Below are 15,594 nucleotides of genomic sequence, written 5' to 3' on the forward strand. Positions count from 1 at the left end.
CATTTATAGTGCGCAATTCGCAAAGTATAAAACCAATAACAGAGGCGGACAATTTATCTTTTCTTTTGTAGCTGACACTGTAATTCCGTAAAGAAGCAACTAAAGATGCCATTACGACGATATCAAAGACCGTACATACAACTAAACGACTTCGAATGTGGTCGCATTGTAGGGTTGCGTGAAGCTGGGTTATCATCATACCGGGCCACCACCTGCTGCGTACAGACACAGCTGTGCAAAGATGTTGGCAGCAATGGTTGCTACAAGGAAATTTCCGACGAAATGAAGGCTCTAGAAGGCCAATAAGCACATTGCGAGGCAAGATAGGATGATTGTTCGTCAGGCCCGAACCGCCCCAACGGTATCATTCTCGACTAGTGAACGCATTACAGCCACATCTATATCTCCCGTGGTACCGTCCACCATCTCACGGCGCTTGTCTGAGGCGAGGTTACGCTCACAGGGGCCTTTAAGACGTTTGCCTTTGACCCCACAACATCAGCGTAGTCGTCTGGAGTGGTCTCGCAGCCGATCATCATGGCTGCCATCAGACTGACATCGTATACTGTTCAGCGATGAATCCCTAGTCAAGCTTGAAGAAGATGACCACCGTGTTCATGTCTGGAGACGACGGGGCCAGCGGTCCAAATCAGCCTTTGTTTTACAAAAGCATACAGCCATAATCCCTGGTGTGATGGTGTGGGGCGCTATTTTTTATGACAGCAGGTCATCTTTAGTCATCCTCCGTACATCTTTAACAGCTCAACGATATGTTGATACTACCCCTGCGGCCGGTTGCCTTAACCTTCATGGCATGTCATCCTGGGGCCATTTTCCGACAAGATAATGCTAGGCCACATAACGCTCGCATATCTATGGACTGTCTCCGTGTGGTTGATACTCTTCCCTTGCCAGCAAGATCACCAGACTTTTCACCAATCGAGCATGTCTGGGTCATGGTAGGTTGCCAGATTCGGGCACCACAAAATATCGCAGATCTGGAGCGACAACTGATGAAGGCTTGGCATAATGTGTCGCAGGATGATATTAAGAACCTCTACCACTCCTTGCCTCGACGAATTCAAGCATGCATTACCGTCATGGGTTCGTCCAACTACTAATTTGAAAACTCAATGGGTGATTGTGAGCCGTGAACCAGTACTAAGAATTTGTCTTTTTAATCATTTTATTATCTATGTATGAGCTATACACATATTCAATTTCATCAGAAACAACCTCTTCCTTCATGGTGCTTCGATTTTTTTGCAAAAAAAGTGTACTAGTGGTGTAAAATCAACGATTTCTATATATAGAATGTTTCGGTTTGAAATGTATGCTAAGCAGATACGCAGGGATCTAAATTATTGATCACACAAATTTATGCTAAAATGGTTGTTTCTTAAATAACGAGGTATTTAGTGCCGAAGAGAAATTAAGAATCGGAACTCTGGGGGGGGGATCAAATGCGCATGCGTAAAACATACAAAAATCATTCTTAGAAAAAAAGTTGTTGGTGGCTTTAAGGTCCGGATTTTAGATCATGCCGGATATTGGACGTTCAAATCTCGGACTTTGTACTGTATAATGTTTTTATAATTTTAACTTCGTTGATTTTTGAGTCATTCAATCTAGGCATTTTCAGATACGTTCACTTTAAGATCCTCTACAGTTGTACAAAATTAGGACAAAATCAATGGATCTAAAATTTTTTGTTCTCCTTATCAGTCTGTGTAGTTTAATCAATACTTTTACTTTGAAGGATAGCCAGATATCAATGGTGTGAACTCAGGAGAAGTTTGAATAATTACTGTTTTAAAAAATTTTAATAAAAAAAAAATTAAAGGAGAGCACAGGAAAGAATCTTCTGCAGAAATGCTCTCATACTGGGAGGCATTTCTTTGGATTGAGTTGAAAAACTAAATTTTCAAAAGAAAAAATAACTAATAATGCTGTTAATTATGCTTCTAGAAAATTAAATACGCATTAAGACTTCAAAACGAAGCTTTCATTTTTTGAGCTTGTGAGCTCTACAGTCACGGTGTAATAATTACATTTTCCTTAGAAAACCTTTCGCAATAATTGTTGAAAAATAGAGAGCAGGGAGGCTTTGATTTGATACAATCTTAGTTCCAAATTCAAGGTAAGATATAAACAAAAACGATAGCTACACATTTTGTATTATTTGAAGTGATATACGTAATTGTTAAAACAATATTTATTATGAACAGTTGTTGATCAACAGCTGTTGAATTAATTCCGATATCGAAAACACGATGAGGCATAAAATGTTTGCAGAGTTTTCAGGTTCATTATTTTACGAAAAAAATTTACTAGGTATTGTGTAAAGAAATGCTATGTTCGATTACGGGTTTAGCATGACTTAAAAAAATAAACTTATTTCGCATAATAAGAAAAAGCTACAGGTAAAAGTGTTAATGAAGTAATTTAGCAGAGTGAAACGTTACCTCGATAATGAAAATAAGCTTTTTCATTGGAACATTAAGTTTGTTAGATTATTTATAAACATTCTCGTCATAGAAATGATTCATATTACTCTTCATGCGTGTAACACAACTTTAAAATAATTTTAAAGCTCTAAAAAACATAAAAAACATGAATTATTGCTAAAAACAGATCCTTATTTTTAGCTTGTTTACAAACAGTAACCAAAATCAGCTTGAAGGTAACAAACGATGAATATATGCGACAGTAAGTCCTGTCAAAATTTAGAGAATTCCTCAGAAACATAAACTTAATACTGAACCGAAACTCCATGTTTAAGTGTGTATTAGTACAGTAGTTAAATTCATAATGAATCAAAGGGATGTTTAAAATAATACCGTTAGAAATAATCTTCTTTTTGCTAAAAAAAAAAAAAAAAGAAAGAAAGAAAAAGAGATACGACACCTCGGTTTATTTTGAGAGTTCGTTTCAAAACTGTCACGTGATCCAGAAACATTTTTTTTTGATATGTTTCAAAAAAGAAAACCGTCACACTTCCAAGCTTCCACAGCAGATGTTATCGGTTATGTTTCTTAATGTAAGCTGAACGCCACTCTGCATTTGAGGTTGAGTTATTATTAGTTTTGTGAATAACATATAATAGGGATCCTGGCTAGAGCTTCTTATGGGCGGACGAAACTGATTTAGTTCGCATTTTGAAGTGAAATTATGCTAATAATATTACTTTAGAATTATAAGATAAGAATTATCTTTGTCCTAGTCTTAATTTGGGAACAACAACGCGAACGCGCTCTTCAAAAGCTTTACATTTCGTAATAATGCAGAATTAATGCAAAGACTGATGTGTACACCACATGACTTCGTTGCATGGAATAATAAATTATACGCATTTTTTCTTGCATATCATTTAAACTTATTGGATTGAATTAAATCTGCTTCGCCGATAGCGCATAAACCACAACAGAATAAATGCACTCTTTAAAATTCACTATATTTGTTTACCATAGCTACACTCTGGCGCTAGGTTCACTTAACAGCGTTACATTTCATTCACATTATAACTCAGAATGCACAAAATTTATATCATTCGAAGAATTATCTAATCGTTGTTGCCATATGTTCTATTCAAATACTATAATAAATCTAAAACGATTTATAAAAGATATTAAGCAAACCAAAAAAAAAAAAAAAAAAAAAAAAAAAAACAGTTTTCCACACACAATTCAGTATTTCTCATTCAATTAATTCTCACTTCGCGACAAGGCAAAAATAAAAAAATCTCAAGGTATGTATATTAAAAATTACGAAGTAAATCTTAAACACTTATTTCCTGGAATCAATTCCAGAATGGATTAAGCATGATTTAATTCGCAATAACGAAAGAAGGCGTTATCTTTGTTGTTGCGAAGCTTACTTTCTCTAGATTGGCAACAAATCCACCATTCTGTTGTTTCAAATGTAAACAAATATGGCCGCCATGGCAAAAAAAAAAAAAAAAAAAAAAAAAAAAATCAGACTTAGTCGCACTTAAACAACTTTTAAATTGAAGATAATTCTACAAATATTGCATGCAGATATACTAAAAGCATACAAATCTTAACCGGAAGATAAAAAAAAACATAATTTAATCATTTTTAAAGGAAAAAAATGCACAATTTACAAACATGTAAGAATAAAGAAACTGAGATCACTGAGCCGAGTAACAGAGTGGATACTTTTGGTGCGGCCGATAGCAACCAAAATACGAGGTGCACATTTACATGTTATAGCAATCCTATATACAAAATTTGAAAGTTCTGAGCCTACGCGTTTTTGAGTTATGCGAGATACGTACGTACATACGTACACACGCACAGACGCCACGAAAAACTCTCTTTACAGATCATTTTTAATCAGTTTTATAATCGTTTGGGGAAAAAATGTCCTTTATTCTGTTCTTACGTAAAGATGTCACGCAAAAAAATCGTTAAATTGCATTCCATAGCGATGAAAATGGGTATTTTCGTTGAAATATGATGCCTGAAAATTTTCGCGATTACAATACTTCCTTTTTACTTCAAACGAGGAAGTAAAAAAGGAGAGTTTTAAATTGGAATTATTTTATATATTTGAAAGATAATTATCCCTTAACTAGAAATTATTCAGATTAGTGCAGAGGATGTTCACACATTTTGTAGACGATCTTCATAGTAGTTAAAGAAATATTTTCCTAAACGTTTTGTGTTTTGATTGTTCTATTTGTTAACTCTTATTCTTCACTATCTTTTTGCACCGCAATTTCCAAGACAATAAATCCTTTCATAGAATCGAAAGAGGTATTTTATTCCATTCCTTTTGAACAGCTTTCCAAAGTCCAAGAAGTGTTGTAGGAAGACGTTAAACAATCCACTTTTCAAAAACCATGAGATTCATTAAACCATGTTTTAAGATTTTCCCCTCCTTTTTGATGGTAATAATTGTATCTCTTTTTATAGCAGTCATTTAAATATACCCAGAATTCGGCTATCGTAACAACATTTTTCCATTTCTGTCCAGATAAATGTTTCTCATAAATAACTATGTGGCGCGTTCTGCTTTTGGCGATATGTGGGAAAAAAAGACGATGCACATTATGTTTTCTTCAGCTTTTTAGCAAATGAGTATTAATTATTTTGTTTACAATTGACACTGAGCATTTTAATGATTTTGCACTTGTCTTTTGACCTGGTGGATTTTCTTTTAACATTAAAGATCTTGCGTTTGCAACATTCAAAACGTTCCGTTTATTCCTTGGAACAAGTTTTCCACTTGAAAACAAACTTTGCCATTTTTTTTCTTTCTTGTTGATAACATTACCTATCTTAGCTTTAGATATCGAAAAACCATAGTTTATACAGCGTTTTTTAATAACTAGATACGAATAATTTTTTCGGAAGGAGCAAAAATATAACTTTCTATTCATTGCTTCTTTAAAAATGCAATTTTGCATGAAAACAAAACTGTCCAGTAGCAGACGATAATTTATAGTATCAAAAATATAGCTGCAAATAAAAAAAAATCAAAGCAGACGATTTTTAAGACAGATGTTTTAATTTTTAAACAGACGACTTTAAAAATATTATTACTTTGTTATATAATGATAAATAATAATTATAAATATTCTTTCAACCATAGGTTAGTACTGAACAAAGATTTCTCCGTACATTAAATTCTCATTTGGACATTTGGGTAATCCGAAGAATAAAACACACTTGATGACATATTCTAAGAATTAAATTTTTATTATAAAACATCTAAATCAATACAAAACACAGAAGCTTCTAAAATGTTACAAAAGTTATTTATCTGTAAACAACCCCTGCCCCAATTACTCTCTGATATGTACACATGATGTTAGGCATTAAAAATAGAATGAAAAAAAATAAGAAAATGGTTTGTATTTGTACACATATAAAGAAAATATACTTCTTAATGAAGTACTATTAACTTTAAAATGATGAATCAATCAAGAAATGCCAATATTTTTAGACTTTATAAATATAAATTTATACAGTTCGTAACGCGAAATGATTTTCATAAAAAGGATGGCGGGCAAATATTAAAAAAAATTCAGTTGATTCTTAAAGTTTTTTAAGCATAAAAAAGTTTTCTTCGAAACATTTATGGAAACAGATGAGCTGTTTAATTCCTCTTCTTCTCTGAGGACTATGAATACAGAAAAACAATTTTAAAAGCTCGATACATTTTGATGCACTAAAATTTGTCTATCAGTCTAGAATTTTTTGATAAGTATGTAGGCGATGAGGAAGCCGAACAAGACTGACAAAGGTTTTGCCACCAGCGCATAGCATCCGCTGCATCGAATACCTAAAACAAAATTAAATAGAGTGATATAATAATAAAAATTAATTCTAAATATCATTCCTTAGTTTTAAATTTCATAATTTATTTTTGATGATGAATACTGAATATAAAACATGGTGACAGCAAATATGATGCCTATAAATAAATAACAATTAGGGAGGCAAACAATGAATACCTAAATATTATTTATTTTATAGTATTCAGAGATGAAAACGAAATAGACCAATTGCAGCGCGATTACCTAACAGAGTAAAAAATGGTTAACACAAATAGTCATTTTTTTGACTAAAGAAACATTTAAAATGGGATCAAGGAATGATTAAGTTGGATGATACTTTTACTGAGAAGAGTGAATCGACGGTAAATTTTTTAATTGCAGCTAAATAACTGGGGTTCCCATCTACAGCTAGCCACTCTAGAAAAAGAACTGAAAACAAAGTTATTCACATGTGCATTCTAAAATTTAACATGAGGAGATCTATACCTATTAATAATGTATGATACTCAGGTAAAGTTGCACCCGAATTAAATAAAACTTCTTAGTTATTAAATTATGCCCATGGCAATACCGCTATCTTCGTAATATGTAAATGAAGCTACTCTTAGAAGTTGGTAAGCCGACCAAGGAACAGAAGCTCTGGCCAAGATAAAAAAAAATTTTTGGAGGTATATAACAACATTTCTTTTTAAGAAAGGATACATATACAAGGCCAGTGCTTCACCTTTGAACACCTGGTGAGAACGGCGCAAATTGTGAAATATGACGCACAGTTAGTTCCTAAATTCTAAAAACTTTACCGCTCATAAATTCGGCAGCATGTGCAACCGGTGGGACTGCATCGGTTCTGGTTCCATCCCAGCACGAATAATAGGACTTATAAGTTATGTTTAAAATGTAGAACAGAGGTATAAGGGTTCCTGAAAATATCATAGTCAATGCCATCATTGAAATAATACATGTCCACAAACTACAACCATGAGTTGTGACCTGATAATGGATCAGAAACAATATGTGACCATATTTGAAGTATTTGCTTACGTTTTTCTGATTGCGATAAGCCTCGGGCTATTTACTAGCGTTTTGAAGCTGTAAATATCCTCTGAAATATCTACCTCGAAAATTTTGCGAGGAGTGTTATGATTGTTGTGGATTTATACCACTGAAGCTAAATGCAGCCGTAAAGAGTTGCTTGTTTGATCAAAAAGAAATTCTAAAATAACATTTTAATGAAAAGAACATAAAAGATAAAGCATGGATTCATCAGAACATAATTTTGAGTTATACCTATCATTCTACACATAACATTATTAAAAACAGTTGTATAAAGAATATGCATGTGGTGAATACACTTGCAGATAATTTTGTGAAATCTCTAGGCGCCGCTTCAAAGGAATTTTTGCTGAAATGATCACACCATCCATGTACAGTTTAGATTATTCAGATATTTTGTCTTGTTTAGTAATATAACCATTCTTCTAGCAGTCTTACTAACACCAAGAAATTCCAGTAATCATCTACTGCTATAATCTCATAGAAATATGAGATCATTCGAGCTTTTACCTTACATCGTAACATTTAAATCTCAAGGAACAATCATGTAGGAAATATTTAATATTATACAAAGTAGTATAGATATTAGACTCAATATACTGATATGATTAAACTCTTAAGATATAAATTTTCATTGGAACTTGTAAGATTCTATACTGTGTACTTTAAAGTTACAATTGAATGTGAAGCATCTTAAGAACTGATAAGCGAATAAGCGCTTGAGCTCGTGGTACAGGGAACAACAAGCAAGAAGGGTGAAATAACCCTTTATTATTCCAATATGGTGTAACAAAACTCCGTCTTGGAGTTGTACAATAAAGCCGAAAATCGGGCTTGAACTTAAGAGACTAAGAACTAAACTAAACTAATCTTAACTAAAAAAGGATATAGCCGAAGCTATCAAACTATAAACAGAGTTGGCCCCTTAAAGCTGATTAACTGCGAAGCTATCAAGGGCCTAAAGTACAGCCGAGCGTAATAATAGCTTAAGAGAGAGTAGCCTAAAAAGGCGGACGCGTGCTAGCCAGAATCTCTGGTTCTCATTAAGACAGCAGAACTTTGCGGTTAAATACCGCTCTTCCTTAATTTGCGTTCAAACGTGATTCTAAAACTACGTTCTGGCCGGAATTGTAAGTTGAAACTCAGAAATGATAGGAAAGGAAGTTTAACTCAAAATTTAACTATTTATAAAATTAACATAATCCTTACAAACTATTAAGAATCTGAATTTTTAATTCAGGATTATCCTTCAGTGCTGCAAAGTTTTCTTGCAAAGTAGACTTTTTTGCGACGAAAAACAAAACTATCTGTGGAATATGTACAATATTTCGTAAGTAAGTAACATATTTATTAGCTTACTAGGTCAAGAGTATTTCGACACTTTTCATTTCGCTATATTATATTTATTATTAAGTATTATTTTTCTTACAAATATGGCCTTAATTTACAATCCTAGCATGTACACATAGCAACATACATGCTTAGCAACATGTGCCGTCTCTTTTGTAGCATATATTATAAAATCACGAATTTAGTATAAAAATAAGTAATATTCGAGTTTTCCTATGCATATGCTTAAACTTCAAGGTATCCGACTCCGTTCGGAGCACTTTTTTTAAAAAACCAGTATATGTTTACTATAAACACAATTTTTTATTTATTTTCTACAGAGATTAATTATGGAATATCAAAATTTAACATATACTGTTATTATAATGCAAAAAATATTAAATATAGGTGAAATTTTAAGGAATTTTAAAAACAATTTGAAACATTCTATAAGGTAAAGTGGTGTATTTAATTATGGCAAAGCACACCAGGGCTATCTGCCTAAGGGGACGGATGCCTTCGTGGAGGACTTTCTAAGTGAAACTGGCTCGTATACACGTTACACATGGGGAGAACCACAAAAATGCCCATGCAGCCATGCCCCTTCGCGGGATTCGAACCTCGTGCCGAGCTACCAGTGTTCAATGACTTTACCGCTCGGCCGCTGGTGTGCCCAACATTCTATACGGAAAAATATTAAAGTTATATTAAATTATATGCTTTTATCTAGGGAATGATGTAGAATTTTAAGGATATCTTAAAAAACAAAAAAAAAAGAAAAAAAAATTCAGAATTTTGAAAATTTTTTATGAGATTTTCGATAAATTCACGATACCATTATTTTAATAACAGCCCACAATTTCAAAAATATTTGACATATAAAGATTCTGATGCGTCATTACTTAGATAACTATATACAGATTAAGCATACAAAGTTTCATAAAAATAAAGTAATAATAATTTGATTTATCTTGCACCAAGTAAACAAGTTTTTAGAAAAAATAGATTTTGAGAAAAATGCATTTAAATAATAACATTCACATATTTATGCATTTTCAGTATTTATTTTAAGGTCAGATAAAGTGCTTTAGATTAAATTTATTCTTTAATCCTCCGACTATTTGAAACCAAGAATTAATATTTAAATCCTAATAAAATATCTAAATATCGTCTCTAAATATTAAATATTAAAATCCCTATTTTTTACTTTTCTTAGATTATTTAAGATTTATAATCAATGCAATTGTTTTAAACATTTAAGACATAAATAAGATTTTTTTAGAAAATGTAATCTAAAGCAAGATTATTTTTATAAACTCATCCTGAAAAAAATGAATATTTAAATATATAAAAAATTATCAAAACTTTACCATCATGGGAAATTTTAAACTTAATTTGGTCCAAAGTTCTACATTTAGCTCCTGTAAAGAAAAAGGGAATATTAAACAAAACTTTAAGATGATAGCTTTGAAGCACATATTGAGAAGACACAAATAGAATTAATAAGCATTGAATGCTTTGCCATAAAACATTATAGGTAAAGACATCTTAAAAATATAATTAAAAAATAATACTTAAAGATGCTTGAACTGTGATACCTGTTAGAGTAATATTTTTATTTCAGTGTAATAATATAAAAAATAGTTGTACCTGACATAATTATTATTTATGTTCTTGATGAACATAACCATACCTTTGCAAACTGCTGCCTAAAGTATTCCGCTAATTAAATTATTACACATTTGGAGAATTCATTAAAACAATTTCATATGATTTATAAAATTAATTTCTTAATATGTCAATGAAGAAATATGCGCATTAAAAGAACCACAGGTTGGATGAATCTCCCAATTCATTAAATTTTATTGCGAGATTAGGATCTTCGATTATACAAAATTCTTTTCTAAAGCAACAAGTCATTACCTTCGCGTGGCTTTACAGAAATTTTTATAGTTGGTGTTTTATTCGAGTCCATATTTCATTGAAGAACGGTTGCCAGAGACTCAGAGAGGCTGAACTTTTACTTTTCACCCCAGTTTTTCGGGAAGAGCACCTCGGAGCGGGGATGTTCCAGGGTCTCTCACTCCTCTCCCCTACTACCGAAAACACGCCAGAGGAATTTCCGCTCGCCATATATTTAATGCCCCATCCCGCAAAGGCACTACACAATTTCAAACAACCATGTCTTCACCGGAATTCGAACCCGGGCCCTTCAATACGGCAGTCAGAGTTAGTAACCAATATCCCATCTGAGGATCTTTTTAAAGTCTAGGGCTTAATACTTCATCTTTTATTGTTATTTAACTTGCTAGACTTTCACTGATCCACGCATATAACTGTCACAGAGCTTCATTAAACTGCAATGCATAGATACCTACAAAAAATTAACTTATAGTTAATTATTCGGTTGTAATCAAAAGACTTTTGATCACAGTAACTACAGGTTGGCGAGTTAAGATTTGCAACCATAGTGGAAGGCAATTAAAAAAAAAAAAAGCTTTCACATTTTATATTACGCCCATAGGAATAGTCCACAATCCATCAAAAATCCTCTAAAATGTTCATACTCTTTTGTTGATTCATACATAAAATATCTGTTTAGAATGCCTGGCTTTCCTAAACTTTTACGCTTGTTTGAAAACTCTCACCTTAAATTTTCCTTTAAAATCTCCTGATACTTAATTACAACATTACTAGCAGCAGGTTTAGAGCAAGCCATAACTAAATGCAAAAATCTCACCTCCAAAGTAGCCCAAAAAATATATCCAAAACAGTATTATCCACGATATCTGAGCGTTAAACAATTGCCGATAGCAGTGTTACGAATTGTGTATTTAGATATAAATTTTAGTAGAATTTTAATTAAAAATGTTGTATTTTCCCGTGCAGTGCAGCGCGAGACAAATTTTAAGAGAAATCTATGCAGGAAAAGTAAGAATACAGGGCACGTATTCTTACTCTTTGAAATTTGAGTAAATGGATATCTCGGTAATTTCTATTGAAATTGAATAAATGTAATTGACCACTATGTTAGCTGTAACCGCAGTTCCATCCTCTTGTTTACATTGCGTTTGGCGAATAGTTCGTGTTACCACATCATATCATTTATCTCCATTCCTGGTGATATTTTTTGGTTAAAATTCTTGGTGGTTTATACTAAAGCTGTGCTAAAAAAAATTTATGTTCAAAAGCAAGATTAAAACAATTACCAGTATTTCTGTCTGAGCAAAAATATTTTGAAGTTGTTGGATCTGATGCATTTATACCCTTCAGAGAAAAGAAGAATGGGGCACATGTTACATCAGTGAAACCTATAAAGTGAAAACAAAAAGTATTAAATTCCTGCTGGTCCAGTCTAAAATAGAATTATAACAAATAAAATAAAAGAAAATAAAAAAATTAAAACATAGTCTAAAAGATTACTTTAACAGCAATATCGCAAAATAATTTTAAAATGAGCATATCTTTAGAATTTCCGATATACAGTTTCGCGCGCTGAAGATTAAAATGTTTTTTTCCCCCCTCCGTACAGTATTGCCATTGCTCGCTTTGAAATCGTTGAGTTTAATATAGAGTTCGTTAAAGTGTTACAAAATATTAAATCGGCAATAAAACAAACCCTAAATTGCAAATTAGGGCTTCCAGATGCCCATGTGGAATATTATGTTATTCACAATTTGATGGCTTTAGATACCGTTCTTTTATCACATTGCAAGAAACATACATACATTTATGCAGATTCTTCATTATTTAATTTCTTCAAATATAAAACAGGGTGATAATATTTGGTGGCAACAGTTTGAAAAGTGAATCAACACAGAAAGTGAATCGACGCAAAATGGCAAAACGAAATTAATAGCCCTTCTGAGCTAACGCTCCTTTGGGCTAAAAATATACTTAACAGAAAAAGTGAAAATAACAGGGCCAAAAAAATAATGATATATTTTATAAGCTTGTAGTAATCTCTTCGTAGATAGTGCATTTCATTTGATTAGATATGTACTTCAAATCGTTTGTGTGAAAAATTAGAATTCTACCAAAAAAATTCAAATGCTATCAGAATTGAAATCTTTGACTGAGTGGATATTTTTCTTTTAAAATTAACAAAACATACAGTATATAGAGTTTAATGACAAGTAAGATACATCAAACAACATATAGTGACTCTCAAAAGAGTTCGTATACTTTAAGAATTAAGATATTGCAAAAAATGCGGTGTAGGCCGGAACTGAATTTGAATATAAAGCCCAATATTTTTTCATATCATGCTCATGTGATTTTGAAAAAAAAAAAAAAAAAAAAAAACTTTTTTTAATACTCTCTTATTTTCTTTTTCGAAAACTGAAATTAGGTAAAACACGCCACAAAAGTTATCGTACGCTGAAACATTTTCGTAAAATTTCATAAATAAAATTATCGTCTGCCATTTTTTTATTTTCGCATTTGGGTAGCGTTTAAAAAATCGCTTGGCTTTATTGTTTGCTTGCTTACGCTGTTATATTTTATTTATTACTAGCAGCTACGCTGCCACCCTTCGTCTGGCTTTTAAATGTACTAGAAAAATGCCTGGAGGGAACAACACCAAACGTTAAATTTAAAAACTGCCCAGAATTTTACTCTGCAGAACAACTTCATAATAAATAAATAAAAAATGTATTACATAGAGCAAAATTAAAATGAAATAAGCAATATTCCTTAATAATAAATAATAAATAATTCCTAACAAATAAACCAACTTCCCGTTGCCTTCTCTCAAAAAACGTCTAGGATCCAAGAAAAACATTAAATTAAAAAGCTGCACATAATTAAAAAACTGCTCATTTTTCCAAGTGGCAACAGTGCTGATTTTCAACAGTCAGCAGTCCAGTATACAATTGAATGAAAAACTGTTGCCAAAACCACATTTCTTATTCAAAATGATGTCGCTGTTTTGTATCTTTTGCATATGAAACTTATATGCAGAAATCTGCGTTAGCTAATTTTTATTCAGGATTTAAGATTTAGGAACAAAAAGTCACTCAAAAAGGCAGTTTCACAAGAAACTTTGAAGTGAAATGAATTAAGTGAAATAGAAAATTATTGAAATTTTTATACACACCAAAAACATTTTAATGAAATATAGATAAACGAAAAAAAAAATTACTTACTTTGACATGGGTTGGTGCTCTTGAATTCGACAGTTTTTTCTAAAAAAGAGAATCAGGTATTTGCAGATACAATGTTTTCGTATAAGTTATTTTATATGTGTAATAAGAGGTATGATTGTTTTTTCGAGCAATGCATTAATACCAAATATCTACTAGCAAAACATCTAAATCAGAATAAAAATACGGTGAATATTCATTTAACTATATACCACCTAGAAAACAATCTGTCCAGTTTATTCTTCTACGACGAAAACGTATTTTAAAAATGGAAAACAGGAATAAAATATAATTAACAAATGAAGTATTAGAACTGTGTATGAAAATGACTGTATGTTACAGAATACAATCATTTTTTATGACTGTTATATGACATTTACTGTGTTTATATACACACAGTAAATGTTTATTACGTTTTTATGCAATACATTGTAAATGTTTACTATGTTTATGTTTATATATACATAGCATATGTTTTATACATACATAGTAAATGTTTACTATGTTTATACATACGTAGTATATGTTTATTACAAAGCAAATGTGATTTTTATACAATATTATGTTATTTTTATTTGGTATTTACTATATTTATATAATAAAATATGACATTTTCATTTAATGGAAAGTAGCATTTTCAATTCGCCCGCAAAATTGAAAAATATGAAAATTGCAGAAAAATTCCACAATTTTGAAAAGTTTTTTTTTTCTTTAATTTCAAACGTAACTGTATTTTTAATTGTATAAAAAATTCGAATGCCTATCAAGAGTGTCAGATTCCGAACAATAAATATTACTTATTTATTACCGCAACCACCTTATTGGATGTCACTAAATTTTCAGAAGTCGCCAAATTCTGGCAGCCATGTTCATAAGCATCAGTTTGAAAAGAAATGACGCCATTTTCGTATGCGCTGTTTTTGTTGCATTACACACTGCAACTGTTTTTCTTAAAGGAACCCTGAGATATTTTAGTAATTAATCTCAATTTTAAAATATATGCTTGTGGAACTTGTCTCTAAAGGAAGAAAGTCCGCTAAAATTTTTGCAGAAAATAAAATTTGTTTCCGCAAATGACGTTTTATTTCGAAAAACAACCATTTTAAAAATTAAATTCGAAAAATTATAATGAACTGGCCTTGATTCGAGAGGGTAAATAGTTTGATAAAAGCCTTTACTTTTCACTACAGCAGTCATATTTGTGCATGCAAACCGCTTAAACAAAGAATTAATTAGTATTAAATTCTGTGACGAGAAGTTACAGACGACGAAATCTGTGACGAGAGTGGCTAACATAGACAGGAATAATTAAATGCGAGACTGGAATGATGTGGTAGACTGGAATAATTAAATACGAGAGATCTGACGATTATGAGGATCTATAAAAATATATTATATTTATCAAACCTATGATACATATTAATTGTATTACAAACACTTACGTCCATTCGTAATGTTTTGGCACGACCTTATTTCAACTTCTGGAGCTAAAGTCGCCCGATTGTAACATACTTGGATGCTTCCATCTAGTGACTCAAACTGTTGACAAACAAAAGTATATAAATAAAACTAATACATATGGCAGTTAAATAAGATACGAAGGTTTTGCATTATTCATTCAGTTAACTGAATCATGTTAAAAGAATAAAAAATTAATGGGAGCTTTATTAAAAAAGTTACACATTAAGCATGCCATAAATTACTGCCTAAGAATACAAAATATGATAAACAAATGATCACAAGAATTAGTATGATAGAATATTA

General features: G+C 31.6%; 1 protein-coding gene across 1 annotated transcript in view; it reads right to left on the reverse strand.

The window, feature by feature from the left end:
* Positions 1-5,704: 5,704 nt before the first annotated feature.
* Positions 5,705-15,594, reverse strand: part of LOC118189215 (uncharacterized) — an 85,017-nt gene continuing 75,127 nt past the window's right edge. Inside the window, exons 15-19 of the mRNA XM_085812893.1 lie at positions 15,273-15,369; positions 13,834-13,872; positions 11,896-11,997; positions 10,057-10,107; positions 5,705-6,309 (exon numbers count right to left, since the gene is read on the reverse strand). Of these exons, the coding sequence (XP_085669019.1) occupies positions 6,215-6,309; positions 10,057-10,107; positions 11,896-11,997; positions 13,834-13,872; positions 15,273-15,369 (384 nt within the window). The 3' untranslated portion in view covers positions 5,705-6,214. The remainder of the gene's footprint in view (positions 6,310-10,056; positions 10,108-11,895; positions 11,998-13,833; positions 13,873-15,272; positions 15,370-15,594) is intronic.

Source organism: Stegodyphus dumicola, chromosome 3, assembly GCF_044657685.1.
Source record: "Stegodyphus dumicola isolate Sdum_Otavi_A_Nest chromosome 3, ASM4465768v1".
Taxonomy (NCBI): Eukaryota; Metazoa; Arthropoda; class Arachnida; order Araneae; family Eresidae; genus Stegodyphus; species Stegodyphus dumicola.